Here is a 22,760-nt window from a genome sequence, read left to right on the forward strand (position 1 = left end):
TCCTCATAAGTTGCAATCAGTTGTCTTTATTTTTTGAAGCACTTTAATTTTGAAGCACTTTAAGTTTCAAGAACCAGAATTGTTTTTCTTTTCCTTTTTTGACTTTCATCTACACAAGATTTTTTGTCTTTATTTTTTGAAGCATTTTAATTTTGAAGCACTTTATTTAAGTTTCAAGAGACAGAATTCTTTCTTTTTCGACTTTTATCTACACAACATATATGAAGATTCATAGAAAGTTTTGTCTGTCTTCTTGAGGAATAGCCAACTCCAATCTTTAAAAACTGTTCTAGAATGTCCTAATCAAATTTTTTAACTTCTAAAGATTAGATGAAATAAAAAAGCAACCATAGACTGGAAGAAAAATGTTTGTGATATGCATATCTCTCAAAGACTTATTTTTAGAATATATAAAAAATTCTCACAACACGATAATTTTAAAACACAATGAAAAATGGGTGGAAGATTTGAGGAGGTGCTTCAGCAAAGAGGACAAATGAGTGGACATTCAGCACTTGAAAAAATGCTTGATCTGAGAAATGCAAATTAAAATTACTGAAAGATACCACTATGAGATACTCACTAAAACATATGAAATTAAAAAGACTAATAATACTAAGTATTGATAAGGCAGTGGAGCAACTAGAATGATCATGCATATGATAAAAGATATATATTAAAACCTATACCAACTTACACCATAAATAAGGAAAATTGAGGAGCATTCTCATTTGAATCAGCAACAAGAAAAGGATGCCCACCGTCACCATTATTACTTGACATTATTAAAGAGGTTATAGCCAACAAGGTAAAACCAGAAAAATAAGCAAGAAATGTAAAAATTAGAAACTGAGAAATATTTCCGGTATTTGTAGATGATGTTCAAGTTCCCATAGATTTTAACATCATAATCTAATAATAGAGATGAGACCCATAACTTTTGCCATATTCTGTTGGTAAGAAGCAAATCTTATGTTCTGTTTGCACTCAAAGGGATGGATTTATACAAGGTGTGACTCAGTAGGGGTCACCTTAGGGTATGCCTGCCCCACTAAGAGTATTAGGAGCAGTTACCCTTCTTCCTACAGACATACAGATGTCCCAGTAGAGGGACTCCTTCACTTGCCCTGAATATATACATGCTGGGCTATTGTATTTAAAGTTTCCTACTTCTATCTCAATTTTCACTCTCTGCATTTTCCTTTTTTAAAAATAAAATGTACCAAAGCCTTAGGGTAAAACCTATGACACAGTAAAGAATAGTCTCAGATTTGTAAGTGGAGAAAATTCAAAAGTTCTAAATCCGGGGAATTTTTTAGTAACTTAAGTATAATGTCACACTTTCTCACACAGTAAAGAGAAGGGTTTTTATTGCTTTTACACTATTTGCTTACAGTAAATATATAATTGATTTTTAAAAATAAAAGCAGGTTTCATGCTTCATGTAACAAAGTCAGGTTCAGATACTAACTGTGAAAACTGAACTATTCCTGGGGAACCATGTTCAAAAACATGCTTCATTGGCTAAACAGTCTTATTTTATTATTCCAATTGACAAAAAATGAGGTATAAAGTAATTAAATGCAATATGGTGGCTTTAAGTGTAGAGAAGGGGTGGCAGAAGCTGTGGACACAGAATGTAAAATCGGTAACTACAAAATGGCAGAAACAGCTAAAGCAATATATTTAAATTATTATCTTTTTAAAAAGAAGGATCATTTCAGATCTTCACCTTCAGATCCTCACTCAGCCCTCCCTCCTATTTCCTACTAATCAGGCTTTTTTTTTTTTTTTTTAATTTTATGATTGCTATCTCCCACCTTCTAGAATATATTTTTGTTTATTTGATTGAACAGCCTCTTCCTGAAAATTCTGCCCAGTTGGACTGGCTGACATTGTTCTCAGTAATTGTGTTTTTTTCCTTTAACTTGATTGCATTTTTTTCATTCTCCTCTCTTTAAATGAAGTGTCCCAAGAGCCCTAAATTCTCTCTTCAGGTGGTCTCTTGGTAGGTAACTTCATCAATAGGTTCATCCAGGTATAGAGAGCAGTGGTGTAAGGATAACAAAGATACAATTTCTCAGAAAGATAACATTTTCAAAAGTGCTATTAAAGACAGTGAGTTGTTTAGCAATTCAGGAAAAAAAAAAATCAGAGGCGAAAATATAGAGTAAAAGTATTTTTCAGAATACAGAATGTCAGTTTCTTCTAGAAATATATATACATAGTATTGAATAGGTCCCCCGCCAATGTGGGACCCAGGGCTTTTACTCTGTGACATTCCATTTGCCCTTCTTGGCTGTACGGAATAAAAGCCCTTTGACGATGGCGGCCTCCAATATATCATAATCCGTATGGGTGCGGCCATGCCGTCCTCCCGACGAAGTTTCTGAAGTTGAATGAACCGCGGAATAAAGGTACGCCGTTTTACGCCATGATGACTGTTGGCAGAGCGTAGCTTCAAAAGTGTTAGTGGGCATGCGCGCGGTTCAGTTCGCCCGCAGAAATCCTAACGGGAATGTAACCCAAACCGGAAGTGGCCTAGAGCGGCCATTTCGCTTCTGTTGTTAAGTGGATCTAAGCCTGTGCGGCTTACGGGATGCTGAAGTGATTGGGAATATTAGCAGTGGGGGTTCTGTAGGGTCAGGGAGGGGAAGCCAGCTTTGGGTGAGTGATGAGGGGCTTGTTGCGAGGGGACGGTGCGTGATAAAGGGATTTCTCGGCTGAAGACCAGGCTGTGAGGTAAGTGACAGGCCTGTTTTGGCTGAGCGATGGGGGGTTTCTGGGGTGGGTGAGGGGTGTTGTGGGGTAAGTGGTTTTTGCTAATTTTAGTTGGATAATTAGCTGGTTAATTTTCCCGCTTTTCTTGCTTATTTTCTGCTTGTAATAAGTATTTTTGTGACTTAAATTACAAGTGTATTTTAATACCGGATTTTATATTGGTCCACGAAACTTGCTAACTTGAGGACAGCGAACGTGCGTCTTAAGAGCGCCTTTGCAGATGGTGCTGGAGGACGTTCAGGGAAGGGATTCACTCTCCGTGGGACTCGAGAAGTCAGTGATTGATTGGCAGCCAAGAGCTTCAGAGGTTGGAGGCCTTTGAGGATCACATTGTAACACTCTCAGGGGACCAGTGATGGGCGACCTATAGTAATCAGTAGAGTGGGGTTGCCAGTAGTAGCCTATGGCAGCCAGTTGACTGGAGGCATAGGGGGTTAATGATGGGGATTTGTGAGGGTGACTGCATTGCTTTCTAGGCAGTGAGTGTTGGGGTCCTTCAGGGATTGGTGGGTGGGGCAGTGTTGGCCTCTTCTTGGGTTCCTTCGATATGGTAAGGATCGGTAATTGACGGTTGAGCAGATCGACGATGGTCTCCTATTGGAGCATTTCATTTGGACCCCTATGTTGGAGATTATTTGTCGTTTTATGGAAACCAGAAAATTGTACTCACTGGGAAACATTTCTTGGCTATCAGGGCAGTAATGATTTCAGAAGCCTGGACCATGTCAGTGACTGGGAGGCATTATGGAACTTTCTGGCAGCCCTGTAGTCCACTCATTGGGGATTTCTGAAAATCAGTGCTGTCAGTGATTGCATTCACGTGCGGTGGGGGCAACTTATTGTGGACAGGCAAGAAATGGTAACTGGAGGCCCTGATGCATGTCTGCAAATGTTCTGCATCAAGGTGGGGATTGGGACAGTGATGTTAAGTTTTAGCTCTAGTCAGAAGAGGCTGGTCTGTGTGGTGTGTTACGGATGGGGACTGAAAAGTCCAGAAGCTCAGAATAGGTACACCAGACAAAGCCACCTCCCAGCCTGAGCTCTATGAAGGCAACAGGAAGAGGAAATGGTGTTTCCGGAAGCTGGCCATGTAAGGGTGCATGAGATAGTGGGGACAGTGTACAGTTTAGAACAAGGCAGATGTGGGCTGATTCCGTTTTTCCATTTACAGACTGAGTAATCTTCAGGCAAATTATGTAACAGCCTCATTATCCTCATCCCCAAAATGGGTGTAATAATGCCCATGATATTTAGCTGACAATTAAATTGACAAATTTCTCTTTTTTATTCATATTTATCACTTGCCAGGCAGGCACTGAGGACTCGACAAGCTTCATCTTGCTTGAGTTTCCCAACACCTGTGATAAATACCTGCATTTTCATTTTGGAAACTATAACTAAAGTAATATTTTCACATTCTCTCAGTGAAAAGTTGGCAAAGCTACAATGAATTCATCATTTAGTCCAGACTCAGTCTTTATTTTTAACCCTGACTAATAACTAGAGTTGGGCTTTCTGAACTTTGCCTAGTCCAGGGTCTGACACAGTGACTTCACCTCAGTGCCCTCAGGAAATATTTGTGGAGTGAATGTTGAATGAGTGACCATGTACTCATTGCTTTTCTGAGGCTTCTGCAGAATCCCCGGGTCAGGCCACCTCATTGAGGCTGCAGGATCTCTCTTCATAGCCCAGCACGCCTCTCCACAGTGTCCCTGGTTGGAGAATCCAAACACCTATCCAGCTTCTGGCTCCTGGGAAAAGTGGAGTTGTCAGCAAGAGAGACCGAGAGTAGAAGTCCAGAGCAGAGATGCCTGCTGACGTGAATTTATCCCAGAAGCCTCAGGTCCTGGGTCCAGAGGAGCAGGATGGATCTTGCGAGGTAAGCAGGGGCAGCCCTGGGGACAGTTCTCCAGAACGTGAGGGCAGACACAGGATGCAGCAGGCTCTGGGCTCCCTGCTCCTGAGTCAGTCTTGAGCCTCCTGTCAAGCGAGGACCACAAAGGCTGATGTTTCCACATTCATAGGCTATCTGTGTTCTAGAGGAAACCATGAATTGGCTAATAAAAGAGGATAGTAGAGGGTTGGCCTTGGGTCAAGAAAGAAGAAACTGTAGTCCCTGGTCTGATCAGAAGCCCCAGTCATAGGATGGAAAAGCTGACGCTTTCCCTCTAAGCACTTGTTCCGCTCCTTCATCCACCATTGGGTCTTTGAAGAATTTCAAGTGGTCCCCACCCAAATTCCTTGCTTGGTCCATGGGGATTGGCCCGTTTTTCCTCTGTTCTCATAAGGTGCAGAAAAATCTTCCTTTGTAGTTTAAATAGTCACAGGGAGGTAGAGCGAGAACAGGCTTTTAAGGACCATGTTGATTTTCCTGTTTAAAAAGGTGAATAAAAAATGCTGGAAAATAGTGTCTCGAGATTGCCCACAGATAGTCAGGATTTAGTAACAAGAAATAGTCAGGATTTAGTAACAAGAAATCAGAATTCTTGGTATAGTCAAGATTTCCTGAAATCCTAAATTATTCTGTGTATCTCTTGATGCTTTATTTACAAGTCTTTAAATAGCATATGACTATAGTAGTAAATAGTGCACCATTGTTCTGTGATAGGTTTATACCCAAATTTACAGAGATGTTGTTTTTTAAAAAAGTATAATAAATATGTGTGTTATTATCCTGAACCAGTGTATCGTGAGAAGATTATATATTTCAGTAACCTGTTAAAATCATCTCAACCTGCTAGAAACATTTGATAATAGAAAGTATTAAAAGAAGGGAACATTAACACAAAACAAATTGCACATATAAATCATTTTCTAAATTGTAAATACCCCAAATATTTAAAAGTCATTCTTAAAAGAAAAATTGAAACATGCAAGTTTAGGTGGGGTACGGTGGCTCACACCTGTAATCCCAGCACTTTGGGAGGCCAAGGCGGGCAGATCACTTGAGCCCAGGAGTTGGAGACCAGCCTGGGCAACACGGTGAGACTCTACAAAAATGCAAAAATTAGCCAGGTGTGGTGGCATGCACCTGTAGTCCCAGCTACTCAGAAAGCTGACGTGGGAGGATCACCTGAGCTTGGGGAGGTCCAGGTTGCAGTGAGCTGCAATCATGACACTACACTCCAGCCCGGACAGCAGAGTGAGACCCTGTCTCAAAACAAAACCAAAAAAACCCGTTTAAAACATGAAATTGTCTAAGTCTTTGTGACAGCAGTACAAATGCACAAACGTTTCTCTCATTTGCATTGATGTTGGTCAACCTGTATGTTCAGAACCTCTTCAAGTTTAGTGTTTTAGGACACATGTTCAATATAAGCTTTTTTCCTTTTTTAACAATGAATTTTTTTTTCCTGCTTGACCTGATTTCTAGTTTGTCATGTAAATCAATACTGCTGTCGCTAATTCAGATTTTCCATCAGTGTCTGAATTCATGTCAGAATATATCCCAGTACCATTCATGTTGTCTTCTCTTTGTGGTGTGTATTTCCCTCTGCTCTGGACAGTACTATTTTTATGTTGTTGTTTTTATCTTTTCTAATTTGATGGAAATGAAGATACTATAGTGTTTTAATTTGCATTACTTTGTTTACAAACAGCATTTTTTTTCATAATTTTATTGGTCAGTTGTCTTTAGTGAGTTACTTTTTCTCACCTTTTGATTTATATTTTGGTTTGGATTTTTGGAGAGTTCTCTTTTTTTTTTTTTTTTTTTTTTTGAGATGGAATCTTGCTCTGAAGCCCAGGCTGGAGTGCAGTGGCACAATCTCTGCTCACTGCAGGTTCCACCTCCTGGGTTCATGCCATTCTCCTGCCTCAGCCTCCCGAGTAGCTGGGACTACAGGTGCCCACCACCACCCCCGGCTAATTTTTTTGTATTTTTAATAGAGACGAGGTTTCCTCGTGTTAGCCAAGATGGTCTTGATCTCCTGACCTTGTGATCTGCCCGCCTCAGCGTCCCAAGAGAGTTCTTACATAGTAATAACCTAGGGTCCTTTTTGCATGTTTGTAAATACTTTTTGTTACTTTTTCCTTTGAAAGTAGGTTTTAGTTTTATTTGAACATAGAAAAGAGGATCAGATGGTTTTGTGAAGCCTGTAATCTTTTAAAAGAGCTGTCACTTGCTGTATTTTTACCCAAGTTCCAGCTCCTCCCAGGCAATCACATTTTACCTTTTTAGCTAATTATTTCGGCATTTACCTCCTAATCTTTTAGTGACATGCCTATATTGCTGCCTCTTGGATTGTTAATTAACATGTTAATTAATTAAGAAACATGTCATTAAAAGGTTTGCTTTTACCCACTTCCTCATACTTTCATCCCCAACACCTGCTTTCCTTGCCCATCCTCCTCTAAGAACTGGTTCAGATTCTGATCAGGTCAATATTCCTTGTTTATTATTATGACTGTGTGAATCTATATTCAGAGCTGCCTGTACAGACTGTGATAACTCGTTGCCTGCATAACTTAAGGTTTTTCCCTGGAGCACACAATTTTATGGATTATTTACTTGCCTATATACATGTTAATGTATTATACAATTTTCTCCAAGTGTGTACACACTCTCTTCATAAATTGAATTTGTTACTAGGTAATGGCAGCAGACACTCGCTATTTCAGGGACAGTTTTGTGTGTGTGTGTGTGTGTGTGTGTATGTTTTTTTTGAGACAGAGTTTCGCTCTTGTCTCCCAGGCTGGAGTGCAATGGCGTGATCTCAGCTCACTGCAACCTCCACCTCCCGGGTTCAAGCGATTCTCCTGCCTCACTCTCCCGAGTAGCTGTTACATCATATTAGGTGCACTTTAGTATCTGGTTATCTCTCTCCTTGTGATAAAATTGATGATTGGGTTCAGATATTGTCAGCCCACTCCTCCATTATAAAGACCCCATCAGTCTTTCATATGGTTTTAGCAGTCATTGGTGATCAGTAAAAGTGATATTTTTGTTTTGTCCTTCAGGCTGCATTTATCATCTGTGATACTTCTGTAATGAAGATCTTTCCATCATCAGTCCTTTCATGAACCTAATATTGGTTCTTATGGGAAAGATCATCTTGTTGAAATATTATATGATCATATATCTTCACTGCACTTAAAATCCTGAAATGGCAATCCATTCATTACAATAAATAATCCGTACCCATTATATATTCAGACAACAGCCCAGCTCCTTGGAGCTTGGATGGTAACCACTTTCCAAACATGACACAGTCGCCTCTTACCTCACACAGAGGTGTCTGCTTCTCCCTGAATTCACAGTATTTTCCTACCTCTCTACTTTTATTCATGCTCTTTTCTGGAAAATGATTTCCTTCGCACATCCTGCATCAAAGTTCTTACTTCCAGTGTAAGCTGCGCCAACTCTAAGTAGCATTACCTTCTACTGCTAGGTAGAATTTGCCTTTCCCTAATTTGCCCCTCCCCAACGGTGTCCTCTCATATATTTCTACCATGTTCCCTTTTTAACCCCATAGTTGAGCTTTTGTATTCACACGTCTTCCAAGTCTCTGAATTACTGCAAGAGTAGAAGCTTATGTAATTCTATGTTGAGCACCAGGACCCAGCTTAAGTACAGCTTCACATGTAGTTGCTTCATCAACATCATGCTGGTTATTCCTGAATTAGCTAGAGGACTTAGAGGGAACCCATTTCTGGCCTCATTTTTGGAAAAAAAAAAAAAAAAAAAGAATCAATGTAGGTGTACAGTGGATGGAGGATATTTCTCTAATTTTTTTAACTCCCTAAAAATGTGAAATAGGTGTTTGGTGGGAAGCCTCTGTGATGGATCATGGTGGAAATCATTAAAAGCATGTTCCTCCTATGTGTGCCATCCCCACTCACCAATGATGACCTAATTCACAGTGAGCTGGGGTACACTGTTACAGGCATCACTGTCGTTTGAGGACGTGACCGTGGACTTCAGCAGGGAGGAGTGGCAGCAACTGGACCCTGCCCAGAGACGCCTGTACCAGGATGTGACGTTGGAGCTCTATAGCCACCTCTTCTCAGTGGGTGAGCACAACTGACCTGGGAATCTTGGCTGGATCCTGTTGAGGAGATTTCCTTCCTCCTCGTTGCAGGACGCAGTGGGATATCAAAGTATGTCATGACTCTTTCCTTGGTTTGCCCTGGATTGTTTGTTTCTTTTGGGCATCTTTTAGTATTACTTTGTGCCCATGTTGACTTTTCTAATGAGCCAGTGTAAAGCTTCACTGAATGGCCTCTAAAACTGAAGAAGCTACACCCAAATCCAGTATCCTTTCTAATTAACAGGGTATCACATTCCCAACCCAGACGTCATCTTCAGAATGCTAAAAGAAAAGGAGCCATGTGTGGAGGAGGCTGAACTCTCACATCAGAGGTGTCAAGGTGAGTAAATTGTACCCAGGCAAATGTAGATATCTTTGCAGGGAACCACTACCAGTCTACCATACTACTCCATTCCCTCCATTCCCCCAGTGATGGCCCGTAGGTTGCCTCCTACTCCCAGTTTCTACATCAAACACTGTAAATATTCTATAAATTCTGAATGTCCTATAGGGGCTGCCTTAAGAATTTCCCAGTGGTGAATACTCAGGAATGGGATTGCCTGGTCCTGGAGATAAGTATACTTGACTAAGTCAACCATATTGCTCTTCTGATGGGCTGATGGGCTGCACCAGTTCACGCTCCCATGTGCAGTGCACAAGGATTTGCATTTGCACATCTTGCTTGCTAACACTTGGCATTAACAAAATTGGTGAATTTATAGCCCTACTGATGGGTGAAAGGGCTGTTTTATTGGTTTTTGGTTTTGGTTTTGGTTTTTTTGAGACAGAGTCTCGCTCTGTCACCTAGGCTGGAGTGCAGTGGCGTGATCTTGGCTCACTGCAACCTCTGCCTCCTGGGTTCAAGCGATTCTCCTGCCTCAGCCTCCTGAGTAGCTGGGACTACAGGCGTCTGCCACCACACTCAGCTAATTTTTTGTATTTTTAGTAGAGACAGGGTTTCACCGTGTTAGCCAGGATGGTCTCGATCTCCTGACCTCATGATCCGCCTCCCAAAGTGCTGGAATTACAGGCGTGAGCCACCACGCCCAGCCTGTTTCATTGTTGAAGTGTTCTTTTTCTAATAACTGAATGAGAGCCTCTCATCTGTTATCTGATTGGCGTTTTCATTTGTTCATTGCATTTTCTTACCATTTATCTATTTGTGTCCATGGAGTTTTCTGCCTTTTTTTTTTTTTTTCTATTTTTTTGCCCCTAATTTTATTGATTTTCCATCAGAAAATCAATACTGGTCTTCTTTTCCTCCCAATTGTGACACCTCTAGCTTGCAGCCCTGTTCTTCCATATGGGCCCCTCCCCTCCCCTCCCCCCTCCCTTCCCCTCCCCCCTCCCCCCTCCCTTTCCCTCCCCTCCCCTCCCCTCCCCTCCCCTCCCCTCGACAGAGTTTCACTCTTGTTGCCCAGGCTGGAGTGCAATGGCACAGTCTTGGCTCACCGCAACCTCCACCTCCTGGGTTTGAGTGATTCTCCTGCCTCAGCTTGCTGAGTAGCTGGGATTACAGGCATGCACCACTATGCCTGACTAATTTTGTATTTCTAGTAGAGACGAGGTTTCTGCTTATTGGTCAGGCTGGTCTCGAACTCCCGACCTCAGGTGTTCCACCTGCCTTGGCCTCCCGAAGTGCTGGGATTCCAGGCGTGAGCCACCGTGCCTGGCTATGGGCATCTTTTCATACAGGAATTGACTTAAAGGACCTATCCATTCTGAACTCTCAGTCCTCATATTTTTATTCTAATGATTTCTATGTCAGTACCTCTAGTCTCTGTGCTTAAACTGTGTTCTGCTACTTATTTAGCTCCATGGAGGACAGTTCCCATGAGAGGACTCACTTTCTTAATTTTGGGAGATCAGAAATTGGAATCATCATCATCCAAGTAAGAAATTCTTACCTGACAAATTTTGTCAGATTTTTCTGTGTTTCTGGGCTCAGAAACACAGTCCTCTAATTTATTTGGAATTCTTACCAGTTTTTTTTTTCTTTTTATTAAGAAGAAGGTGACCCTTTTTCTTAAGCCCAGTGGTATTACAACAAACTAGATCCCCACTTTCTCATATTTAGACAATGTTGTTCCTAATGATTTCAGTTTTTTGAGTTCAGTCAAGATACTGACAGATTTTATTACCCCCAAACATGGCTATTTTCTTTTTTCCTCAGTAGATATGATAAAAACATGCAGTTATTTCCTACTGTGTAGGATTAACAAACTCTTTTCAGTGACATTGTCCTCATGGCCACGTATTTCCAATGTAAAAAATACACCTGAAGAGTTTTCATCACTCATGCTCTGCTCCATTGTTTTTGTATGTTGTTTAATGTTTTCTCCATAGACTGTATCACTTTGCATACAGTCTGCTGATTACTTTGTACTTTGTTTACTTAATCTTCATTATGTCAGTGTTCCGCATGAAGAAACCATTGTATTTGATACAGGATTAGGATTTTTGTATTTAGGATACAGAAATCATTGATTTTCCAAAAATGGTCAGGAAAGAATATTTCACACTATTTTAAAAGGATGCTTTAAATATTTGCTGAGATAAATTCAAAAGAACAGATTGTGTTTGGATGGAGAAGACAATGGCATTAAATGTTAAAAGCATTAGCCTTTGTGCATCAATCATGTCTATTTCATGAAAGGTTACTCAAAAAGTAAGTGTATCAACACGGGAAGCATGGATAGTAAATGCTTGTGAAGTTCAGAAAAAGTGTTGTCAGCCTAGAGGTGGAGTGACATTGGGAATTAATTTTAAGGACACAGTACCTGTAACTGGTCCACAAAGCCATTTTGAATTGAAACAAAGAAGCAGATGAAGCAGGCTAAATGGGAACAGAGGACATGAGAGTGTGCTTGGATTTGAGAATAAATTGGACTTCTTTTTTGCAATCAGCATTGTTAGGCTGCATTGGAGAGTTGTGGAAGAGCTTTTCCGTACAGTTCTGATAGTTTACATTGAACATTTTGGGCAGTAATTTAAGTGTTACCAGGTTCAGCAAGATTTTTATGACCTGAATAAAGTGAGAAGTTAAAAAGGTTTCAAATCTCTGCCTGGGGACACAGAGGAAGACTGCCAGAATAAATGACCACCCATATATGGGTAAAATTGCTATTTAAGAGTAAAAAATGAAATAGAAAACAAATAACCTGTTTTAATAAGTGGGAAAAGGAGGTGAATAGACATTTCTTCAAAGATGATATACAAGTGGCCAATAACAGGAAAAAATGTTCAACCTCACTAATTATGTGGGAAATGCAAATGAAAACCACTGTGTGATATCCCTTTACATCCATTAGAATGGCTACTAGTAAAAAAACAGAATAACAAGTGTTGGCAAGGATATAGAGAAACTGGAATCTTGTGTATTGCTAGTGGGAATGTAACACGGTGTAGTCCTGTGGAAAACAGGATGGTGATTTCTCAAAAATTAAACATAAAATTACTATATGATCCAGCAACTCCACTTCTGGGTAGATACCCAAAAGAATTGAAAGCAAGAACCCAAAGAGCTGTTTGTACACTCTTGTTCATCGCAGCACTATTCACAATATCCAAAAAGTGGAATTGTCCATTGGCCAATGAATTGGTAAACAAAATGTGGTCTATACATACGATGAAATAATATTCAACCTTAAAAAGGAAGAGGAATTATGAAACATGTTGCAGTGTGAATGAATCTTATCATGATGCTGAGTGAAATAAGCCAGACACAAAAAATCCAAATGTATCATTCTACCTATATGAGGTACCTTGAGTTCTCAATTCATAGAGACAGAATAAGATTGTGGCTGCCAGAGCATGAGGGACAGGGGGAAAAGGGAAATTGTTTAATGGGTACAGCATTTCAGTTTTGCAAGATGTAAAAGTTTTGGAGATCCATTGCACAACAGGGTGAATACAGGTAGCACTACTGAACTGTATAATACAAAATGGGTAAGATGGCAAATTTAATATTATGCACTTCTGCTACAATAAGAAAAAGTTAACAATAAAGATTAAGTGTCCTTTTTTTAAAAAAAAAAGAATGAAAGATGATTGAGTTTTTTTGACAGGACAAGAGTCTGGGATAGTTTGAGTGACTGAAAGCGAAAAGAAACTACATGTGATGGTCATACTCAGTATTACAATCTGGTAGAAAAAGTAATAGTCAAATTTAGTAACTATTATTTTTATTGAGAACCTGCTGTGTTTTGTGCACTATACTAGTAAAGTGCACAAGATGATCAGGGACTCTTATTCTTGGCAAAAAACAAAACAAAAAACTAAACTAAAAAAAGGCGTATTTGATAGCATAAAGTCAAAAATTCTAACAGAGAAGAATTAATTTCAATGGAACAAGGGTGAAACAAATTCTGGGGAACAGCTTGCTTACCCAGTCTTTTAGAATATCTTTCTGGGGATATGGGTATATTCCTAAGTTCAAGAAGAAGAAAAAAATGTAGCTTCATGGAGAGTTGGGGCATAGTCATTTTTTCACTGGTTGGCCATGTCAAGATAGGTGAAGCTTTAATAGTTTTCAGAAGGATGTACAGGGACGATGTACTTGGCATTGTTTCTAACAAGTAAGATAAAGCAGGCAGATTGGTGAGGATTCATCTCTGAAAGTTAACGAAGACCTACACACTGAGTCCCCTCCTTCAAGCCTTGGCTGTCCACAGATGTTGCCCTACAACGCTCTTGTCTGTTTTATCCCCTACTTATCCTACTAGATCTGGGTGTCCAGACCACTTGCATAAGTGGCCTCAGGTTGTTGAAATCGAATCCCCACAGATTAGCAAAGTGATCTTAGCCAATTACATAACCATTATGTGCTTCCTTTTCTTTGTAAAACAGGAACATGCATCATGGCTACCTCCCGAGGTTATTATGCAGATTAAATGAGTATGTAGGCCATTGCCTGGCACATGCTAAGTGCTATGTAGATAAGTGCTCATCATATAATAAGGGCTCTGTGTTTCTACTCATTGTCCGCATCATTAGCATCATTATTACATGACTCAGCAATTTCCTTGTGTTCATTGTCAAGCAGCTTCATACAGTTTCTCCTCTTTCCTGTTCATTGTGTCTATTTCATCTTCTCTTTCTCCTTTTAGAAGGGGAGTTTGGGCTTGAAATCCCACAAAAGGAGATTTCTAAGAAAGCTTCATTTCAAAAGGATATGGTAGGTGAGTTCACAAGAGATGGTTCATGGTGTTCCATTTTAGAAGAACTGAGGCTGGATACAGACCGTACAAAGAAAGATAAGCAAAATCAAATTCAGCCCATGAGTCACAGTGCTTTCTTCAACAAGAAAACATTGAACACAGAAAGCAATTGTGAATATAAGGACCCTGGGAAAATGATTCACACGAGGCCCCACCTTGCTTCTTCACAGGAACAACCTCAGAAATGTTGCTTATTTACAAAAAGTTTGAAGCTGAACCTAGAAGTGAGTGGTCAGACTGAAAACAATGACACAAAACAGCTTGATGACGTTGTTGGGTCTGGTCAGCTATTCAACCATAGCTCTTCCCACGCTTGTAGCAAGAATATCCATACAGGAGAGACATTTTGCAAAGGTAATCAGTGTAGAAAAGTCTGTGGCCATAAACAGTCACTCACGCAACATCAAATTCATACTCAGAAGAAACCAGATGGATGTTCTGAATGTGGGAGGGACTTCACCCCAAAATCACACCTCTTTGCCCAACAGAGAATTCATAGTGTAGGAAACCTCCATGAATGTGGCAGATGTGGAAAAGCCTTCACGCCACAACTAAAACTCAGTGTATATCTGACAGATCATACAGGTGATATACCCTATATATGCAAGGAATGTGGGAAGGTCTTTATTCAGAGATCAGAATTGGTTACACACCAGAAAACACACACTAGAAAGAAGCCCTATGAATGCCATGACTGTGGAAAAGCCTTTTTCCAGATGTTATCTCTCTTCAGACATCAGAGAACTCACAGTAGAGAAAAACTCTATGAATGCAGTGAATGTGGCAAAGGCTTCTCCCAAAACTCAACCCTCATTATACATCAGAAAATTCATACTGGTGAGAGACAGTATGCATGCAGCGAATGTGGGAAAGCCTTTACCCAGAAGTCAACACTCAGCTTGCACCAGAGAATCCACTCAGGGCAGAAGTCCTATGTGTGTATCGAATGCGGGCAGGCCTTCATCCAGAAGGCACACCTGATTGTCCATCAAAGAAGCCACACGGGAGAAAAACCTTATCAGTGCCACAACTGTGGGAAATCCTTCATTTCCAAGTCACAGCTTGATATACATCATCGAATTCATACAGGGGAGAAACCTTATGAATGCAGTGACTGTGGAAAAACCTTCACCCAAAAGTCACACCTGAATATACACCAGAAAATTCATACTGGAGAAAGACACCATGTATGCGGTGAATGTGGGAAAGCCTTCAACCAGAAGTCAATACTCAGCATGCATCAGAGAATCCACACCGGAGAGAAGCCTTACAAATGCAGTGAATGTGGGAAAGCCTTCACTTCGAAGTCTCAATTCAAAGAGCATCAGCGAATTCACACGGGTGAGAAACCCTATGTGTGCACTGAATGTGGGAAGGCCTTCAACGGCAGGTCGAATTTCCATAAACATCAGGTAACACACACTAGAGAGAGGCCTTTTGTCTGTTCCAAATGTGGGAAGGCTTTTGTCCAGAAATCAGAGTTGATTACCCATCAAAGAACTCACATGGGAGAGAAACCTTATGAATGCCTCGACTGTGGGAAATCGTTCAGTAAGAAACCACAACTCAAGGTGCATCAGCGAATTCACACGGGAGAAAGACCTTATGTGTGTTCTGAATGTGGAAAGGCCTTCAACAACAGGTCAAACTTCAATAAACACCAAACAACTCATACCAGAGACAAATCTTACAAATGCAGTTATTCTGTGAAAGGCTTTACCAAGCAATGAAATCCTAGTGCATCAGCATATTCATAAATGAAATATACTCCCTGAGTTTCTTGAAGAAGGGAAAATCTCAGAATCAGGTCTAATTGTATGTTATTGAATTCATGCTTCATTAAACTCTAGGGATGCACTGCATGAAGGGGGCCGGCCCCTCCACACCTGTGGGTATTTCTCATCAGATGGGATGAGAGACTGAGAAAAGAAATAAGATACAGAGACAAAGTATAGAGAAAGAAAAATGGGCCCAGGGGACCGGCGCTCAGCATACGGAGGACCCGCGCCGGCACTGGTCTCTGAGTTCCCTCAGTATTTATTGATCACTACCTCTACCATCTCAGAGATGGGGACGTGGCAGAACTATAGGGTAATGGTGGGGAGAGGGTCAGCAGGAAAACATGTGAGCAAAGATCTCTGTGTTATAAATAAATTTAAGGAAAGGTGCTATGCCTTGATGTGCACGTAGGCCAGATTTATATTTGACTTGACACAAACATCTCAGTGCACTGAAGAGCAGTATTGCCGCCAGGATGTCTCACCTCCAGCCATAAGGCAGTTTTCTCCTATCTCAGTAAATAGAACGTATGATCAGGTTTTACACCGAGACATTCCATTCCCAGGGACAGATGCCTTCCTCTTTTACTAATTCTCCTCAGCACAGACCCTTTACGGGTGTCGTGCTGGGGGACGGGCAGGTCCTTCCCTTCCCACGAGGCCATATCTCAGGCTATCACATGGGGAGAAACCTTGGACAATACCTGACTTTCCTGGGCAGAGGTCCCTGCTGCCTTCCACAGTGCATTGTGTCCCTGGGTACTCAAGGTTAGAGAATGGCGATGAGTTTTACCAAGCATACTGCATTCAAACACACTTTTAACAAAGCTCATCCTGCACAGCCCTAAATCCATTAAACCTTGAGTCAACACAGCACATGTCTCTGCAAGCACAGGGTTGGGGCTAGGATTACAGATTAACAGCATCTCCAGGCAGAAGAATTTCTCTTAGTATAGAACAAAATGGAGTTTCTTATGTCTACTTCTTTCTACATAGACACAGTAACAGTCTGATCTCTCTTTTCCCCACATTGCATGTGTGAACACATGGCAAAGTCATGCTTTATTTTATGTGAGGGCAATTACTGAGAAAAGAGTAAGCAGAAATGTCCTTTTCTGAGTACTGGCCTCATTAAGGATTATAAATTTTCACCCTGGGAAGAAACCCTGACTAATGCATTGAGAAAAGCCTTTCTGTAAAGAATGGTACAAGACAGGTTGTTACCCGATTATTTATAGTAAAGTTTGTGGGAAATTATATCCATGATAACCCTGTTTGTTTTGGGATATATTTCTAAAGTGCCAATACAGTAATGATAGGACAATATTATGTGTATGTGTGTGTGCCTTATGAATATAAGCATATATATTATATGCAGGTTGAATATCCCCCAAAGTGCCTGGGATCAGAAGCATTTTGGATTTCAGATACTTAACAGATTTTGGAATATTTGCATTATATTTATTGGTTGAGCATCCCTAATCTGAAAATCCAAGATGAAATGCTCCAATTAGCATTTCCTTTGAGCGTCATGTTAGAGTTCAAAAAGTTTCCGATTTTGGGTTTTCAGACTAGGGATACCCAACCTGTATGTACATATATTTAGGTGTGTATATATATGCATATGCAGACATATGTATATGGTCTGGTAGGCATATGTGTATGTATGCGTATGTAGGTATGTATGCCCTCAGTGCAGTGGGGTTTGCTGCAGAATTCACTGCACAGCAGGAGGTGTAGGTAGATTACAGTTATTTTTTAAGAGAATCTAATGTAATTGTTTTTATAAAAATTATTCCCTGTTGAATATGTCATGAGGTTGTATCAACAATTATTAACTCCTTTATTATACATACACATGAATGTACATTTTTAGTAAATGCATAAATGAGATTCTATAGTGTTTACTGATCTTTATATTATAGCTTTTCTGTTTTTAGGATTAGCTCAGCTTGCCCCTCCCTTTCCATCTCCACCATCTATAGTGAGCCTCTCCATAATCAGTGCCAACCATTAGTCTGGTTCAAGTCTCTGCACAGATAATCAGTGCCATCCATTAGTCTCGTTCATATATTTACACAGGCCCCTAAACATACACACCAGGAGTCAACAAACTGTGGCTATTGGCCAAATATGGCCTCCCAGCTGTTTTTTTAAAATAAAGTTTTATTAGAACACAGCCATGTTCATTTGGACATGTATTGTCTGGGCTTCTTTCATGCTCCACTGGCAGAGTTGAGTAGTTTTGGCAGAGAGCAAATGGCCCCCAAGCTGGAAACTGAAAATATTTACTCTCTGGCTCTTTACAGAAAATGTTTGCCAACACATGACATACACACAAACACACACACATTACTATGCTCATAATCATATACCTGTGTAAGGACCCTTTCGTTGATTTATAAAACTCAGATCTCTTACACGTGTGGATGGTATTTTTTTCATTCTACAATCCATGATGGGTTGCACACACATGTATTCTATGAGGTTGACCTGTCATAATTTATTGAGCCATTCCCACAGTTTTGATTGCTTATTTCCCCCACACACACGTTTTTTGCTAAAAAAGGGAGAGGGGACTGTTATAAATACTTCTGAGACGCAGACCAGCATAATCTTTTAAGTGCACAGGCCCAGGAGCCAGGTTCCTGCATTTGATTCCTGGCTCCACTCTCTACCCTCTGCATCTGCTGAGCAAGTTATTTGGTATCATCTATTCTGGTTTTCTCAACTACAAAAGGGAGATTATGATAGTACCCTATCCCCATGCATTTGGTGTGAGAAGTGGGTATGTGTTAAACCGTTGGAACTGCATGGACAGACCAAGTATCCCTGAGCCTGCCTGGCTCCCTTGTGCTGGGTGTGGGACTGTGGTGGGAGATTTCAGTCAGCTGGAAGTCTTTTCCAGAAGGGTGTTAGAGATGGGCACCCATGGCTTTAGTCTCCATACTCATACATACAGAGCATGGCCTCCCTCTGTCCTTAAGAGTCTCTGACCCCTCCCCTCACAACCTCTCTGAATAGTCAATAATATTTACCTTCTGATCAGGGCTGTAACATGGGTGGCCTCCCTGGAAGTTGTTACAACTGGTCCTTAATAGACACCCTCACCCCTTTGGATAGCACACAATCTAATTCTGGGTATAACCTGTTTGCTACTCCCTCTCTTCCCCCTGAAATGAGCTTAAGTTCCTATTCTTCTTGGTGCATAATGGGTGCACTCCAGGAAGACTTCCTGGAGGCAGTGGCCTTCTTAAGCCAGAACCCGTTTATAACCCATGTATATAGCAGCAGCCTGCGCACAGCTGCCCCTGGTCTATTCAGGCAGGGGTGCTATCTAGGGAACTCCTCAAAGAACTCCTCACGTGTAACCCGCCTCCTCTCCCGGTCCCGGAGAAGCTGACCCTTCCTGCAATGCCCGCCCCGTCATGTACCTCCTGCCACGCGGCACACGCAGCCCTCCTCGGGACGAGCGCTGTGCAGTGCCTCCTTCTGCGCCGCCTTCGAGGCCGAGGTGCTGCACACGGTGCTTGCAGGCCGCCTGCTGCCGCCCGCCGCGGTGGTGGCCGTGGGCGCCTCGTACGGCAAGGACTCCACAGTGGTGGCGCACGTGCTGCGCGCTGGCGCCGCGCCTGGGCATCTCACTGCAGCTCGTGGCCTTCGACGAGGGCATCGGCGGCTACCGGGAAGCGGCGCTGGCGGCCGTGCGGCGCGCTGGGAGCTGTCGCTCACCGTTGTGACCTACGAAGACCTCTTCGGGGCTGGACGGTGGACCCCGTAGTCCGCAGCACAACCAACTCCAGCCGCAGCCGCTCCTGCTGCACCTTCTGTGGGGTGCTGCAGCGCCGGGCGCTGGAGGAAGGGGCGCGCCTTCCTCACACACTCACCGGTGAGAACAAGGGCGGCCGCAGTTCTGCGTGATAGAGGGAGTGGGGAGCATGCGCAGGCAATGGGCGGTTCCTGAAAGGGGACTGGGGCGCATGCTCCAGAAGTGGGCGCGGAGACCCTGGGAGCGGCTTAGCGGGAGGATCCCAGTAAGGCGCTGGGGAAATACACATGTGCCTATTTGGGGCCGGAGCCTGCTGAAGGCTCATGTGGGTAGTACGTGTGCCTCCCTAGGATGGAGTAAGGCAGGTTTTTCAAGCCTCTGGGTCTCTGCCATCATCTTAGTACACACATTGGCAAATAGAGGGGTAGAGGGGCTACCCTGTAGGAGCTAAGGCTGGAGTACTCTGCTATTATTATTATTGTTATTATTTTGAGATAGAGTCTCGCTCTGTTGCCCAGGCTGGAGTGCAGTGGTGCAATCTAGGCTCACTGCAACCTAGCCTCCCCCCGGATTCAAGCGATTCTCCTGCCTCAGTCTCCTAAGTAGCTGGGATTATGGGCGCCTGCCACTACGCCTGGGTAATTTTTGTATTTTTAGTAGAGGGAAATGACTTTCTTTGTATCTCCCTTTACAAAGAGAGAGATGTGAAGAGACGTCTCCCATCATAAGCCATACAGTCTGAAACGCTACGGTGTCTCTTAACTCCTTTTCTTTATAGGTTTCTCTCCGACAACTCTTATTTTTTCCCAATGATTACTTTAATAAGTAATTATCGTCCATTGACTAAATACCAGATACAAGCTGTGTAGCCTAGAGCAGATTACCTAACCTCCATTTCATCTTTTTTAAAATGGGGATGTTAATAATATCTGGGTCCTTGAGTTGGAAAGTACTTGAGTTATATATAAGGCACTTAGACTAGAGGCTGAAAAACAGTAAACATGATGTAAATGTTTGCTGTTATGACAATGCACAAGAGCACAATACAATCTGTACTCCTGCCTGATTTTCACGTATGTAATTATAACCTGACAAGTGCTACTACGGAAAATTACACAGAACATGTGAATTTATATCAGGGGATCCTAGTGACGGGGAAAAGGTGGGGATTAAAGAAACCTTTCCTGAGTGAACTGAGACCCGAAGGCTCAGTGAATAACCAGGTGAAGGATGAGTTGGAGTTTGGGGGAGCGGTGTTCTGAGCTGAGGACACAGAGAGGCAAAGGCCTTGAGGAGGGGAAGTATGACCAACTTGAGAAGCCCTAAGAAGAACAGCAAGCATTTTAATATACAGAGTCAAGTATAACATGACAAGATGCAGAATAAACATGGTTTCCATTTACATTGTATGGCGACTGGTGTGTTTGTATGCACTAACTTTCTGGTCTTTCTAAACCTCGTGATCTGTATTCCCAGAGGCACTTGTGTCTACAGCTCTCTTGAGAATCCCCATTAGATGGTCCTTTTTTCTCCTGTGTTGTCTGAAATACAGTTTTAAGTGAGGCTGAAATGGTTTGCAGCTTAAAGCATTTTTACCCGCTATGTGGAAGGAGAGCTGGCGAAGGGCCTGGTGTACAGTAGGTGGATGGCAAATGAGGGCTCCCCCAAGGAACTTGTTTGTGTTCCCTTCAGGTTTTCTGTCCACCTCCAGTCTCCATCTGGCTGCTCCGTGGTGCCCGGGAGTCTCCATGGTCCAGTTTCCCCATCAGTGTCTCTTCCCCCTCCCCCTGCCCCTCTCTGTCTTGGGTCCTGGCGGCCCCGCTGTACCCTGGGTTTCTATGTTCCGCGCTCCTCTCCCCGTCTCTCTCCGGGTCCTGGCGGCCCCACTGTGCCCTGGGTCTCCGCTCCCCGTCTCTCTCTGGGTCCTGGTTGCCCACAGTGCCCCAGGAGTCTCCATGGCTCTGTCTCCCCCTCCCTGTCTCTGGATCCTGGCTGTTGCACATTGTTCGCGGGTCTCCATGGCTCGCTCTCCCCCTCCCCGTCTCTCTCTGGGTCCTGGTTGCCCACAGTGCCCCAGGGGTCTCCATGGCTCTCTCTCCCACTCCCTGTCTCTGGATCCTAGCTGTCGCACGTTGTTCGGGGGTCTGTCTCCATGGCTTGCTCTCCCTCTCGCCGTCTCTCTTTGGGTCCTGGCGGCCACACTGTGCCCTGGGTCTCCGTGGGTCTCTCCTCCCAGTCTCTCTCTCGGTCCTCGTAGACCCTTGGTTCCCCGGGGGGCTCCCTGGCCAGCAGCGCCCTCCGCGCGCCACCTCACCCGCTCCCGTCTCTCCCCAGCAGGTCACAACGCCGACGACATGGCGGAGACCGTGCTCATGAATTTCCTGAGAGGCGACGCGGGGCGGCTGGCCCGGGGCGGGGGCCTGGGCTCCCCGGACTAGCGGGACGCCCTGCCGCGCTGCCGCCCGCTGCAGTTCGCCTCGCAGAAGGAGGTGGTGCTGTACGCGCACTTTCGCCGCCTCGACTACTTCTCCGAGGAGTGCGTCTACGCGCCCGAGGCCTTCCGCGGCCACTCCCGGGACCCGCTCAAGCGCCTGGAGGCGGCGCGGCGGTCGGCGGTGCTGGACCTCGTGCACTCGGCCGAGCGCCTGGCGCTGGCCCCGGCCGCGCGGACCCCGCGCCCCGGCGCCTGCTCCCGCTGTGGGGCCCTGGCCAGTCGCGCGCTCTGCCAGGCCTGCGCGCTCCCGGCCATCGGCAAGGGCCGCCGGGGGCTGGACGAGGAGGCGACGCCGGGGACACCCGGGGATCCGGCCCGGGCCCCCACCTCCGAGACTGTCCCCACCTTCTAGCGACTCCAGGCCTCCCGCCGGGATCCGACGCCCCCGAGTGGGGGCTGCCTGTAAATGACACTGAATAAACCCCGTTACCTTACCGGGACTTCCATGTGAGGTGGGAGGGGGATGGGGGCCTAGTAACCTGAAACCCTGAAGAAGCTGGGACCCCAGACTTCGGGGTTTCAGGGAGGAAGGGTCTTGAGCTGGGCTTCTGGCTCTGAGGGAGGAGGGGGCTGGGGGGACCATCCTGGGTCTGAGAGAGGAAAGGGCCAGGACTAGGGCTAGAGGAAGTGGCACTGGAGACCCCAGGCATCTGTGGCTGAAGAAGGAGGGCCTGGGGTCGTGGACTCCTG

The 22,760-nt window shown here is 43.7% G+C and overlaps 1 protein-coding gene and 1 pseudogene across 6 annotated transcripts; both read left to right on the forward strand.

The window, feature by feature from the left end:
* The first annotated feature begins 2,532 nt into the window (after positions 1-2,532).
* On the forward strand, positions 2,533-17,700 carry ZNF175 (zinc finger protein 175). 6 transcript variants are annotated; one of them, XM_074024411.1, is made up of 6 exons: positions 2,533-2,742; positions 4,409-4,660; positions 8,667-8,793; positions 9,055-9,150; positions 13,919-13,990; positions 14,200-17,700. In XM_074024411.1, exons 2-6 carry the CDS (start codon positions 4,589-4,591, stop codon positions 14,268-14,270), a joined length of 438 nt encoding a protein of 145 aa, XP_073880512.1. In that variant the 5' UTR covers positions 2,533-2,742; positions 4,409-4,588; the 3' UTR covers positions 14,271-17,700. The 6 variants fall into 6 exon arrangements, with proteins under 6 accessions (XP_073880512.1, XP_073880513.1, XP_005590183.3 ...); XM_074024412.1 differs by having other exon boundaries at positions 4,419-4,660; XM_005590126.4 differs by having other exon boundaries at positions 13,919-17,700.
* A 1,390-nt stretch (positions 17,701-19,090) lies between these two features.
* On the forward strand, positions 19,091-22,505 carry LOC102117234 (cytoplasmic tRNA 2-thiolation protein 1-like; annotated as a pseudogene).
* The last annotated feature ends 255 nt before the right edge of the window (positions 22,506-22,760 follow it).

The sequence above is a fragment of the Macaca fascicularis genome, chromosome 19 (assembly GCF_037993035.2).
Source record: "Macaca fascicularis isolate 582-1 chromosome 19, T2T-MFA8v1.1".
Classification (NCBI taxonomy): Eukaryota; Metazoa; Chordata; class Mammalia; order Primates; family Cercopithecidae; genus Macaca; species Macaca fascicularis.

Excerpts from the sequence above, each read along its gene's own strand:
- ZNF175 (XM_005590126.4), top strand. The coding sequence starts at position 4,589 with ATGCCTGCTGACGTGAATTTATCCCAGAAGCCTCAGGTCCTGGGTCCA. Across the intron at positions 8,794-9,054 it reads TAGCCACCTCTTCTCAGTGG|GGTATCACATTCCCAACCCA; the intron begins GTGAGCACAACT and ends TCTAATTAACAG. Across the intron at positions 9,151-13,918 it reads CTCACATCAGAGGTGTCAAG|AAGGGGAGTTTGGGCTTGAA; the intron begins GTGAGTAAATTG and ends TTCTCCTTTTAG.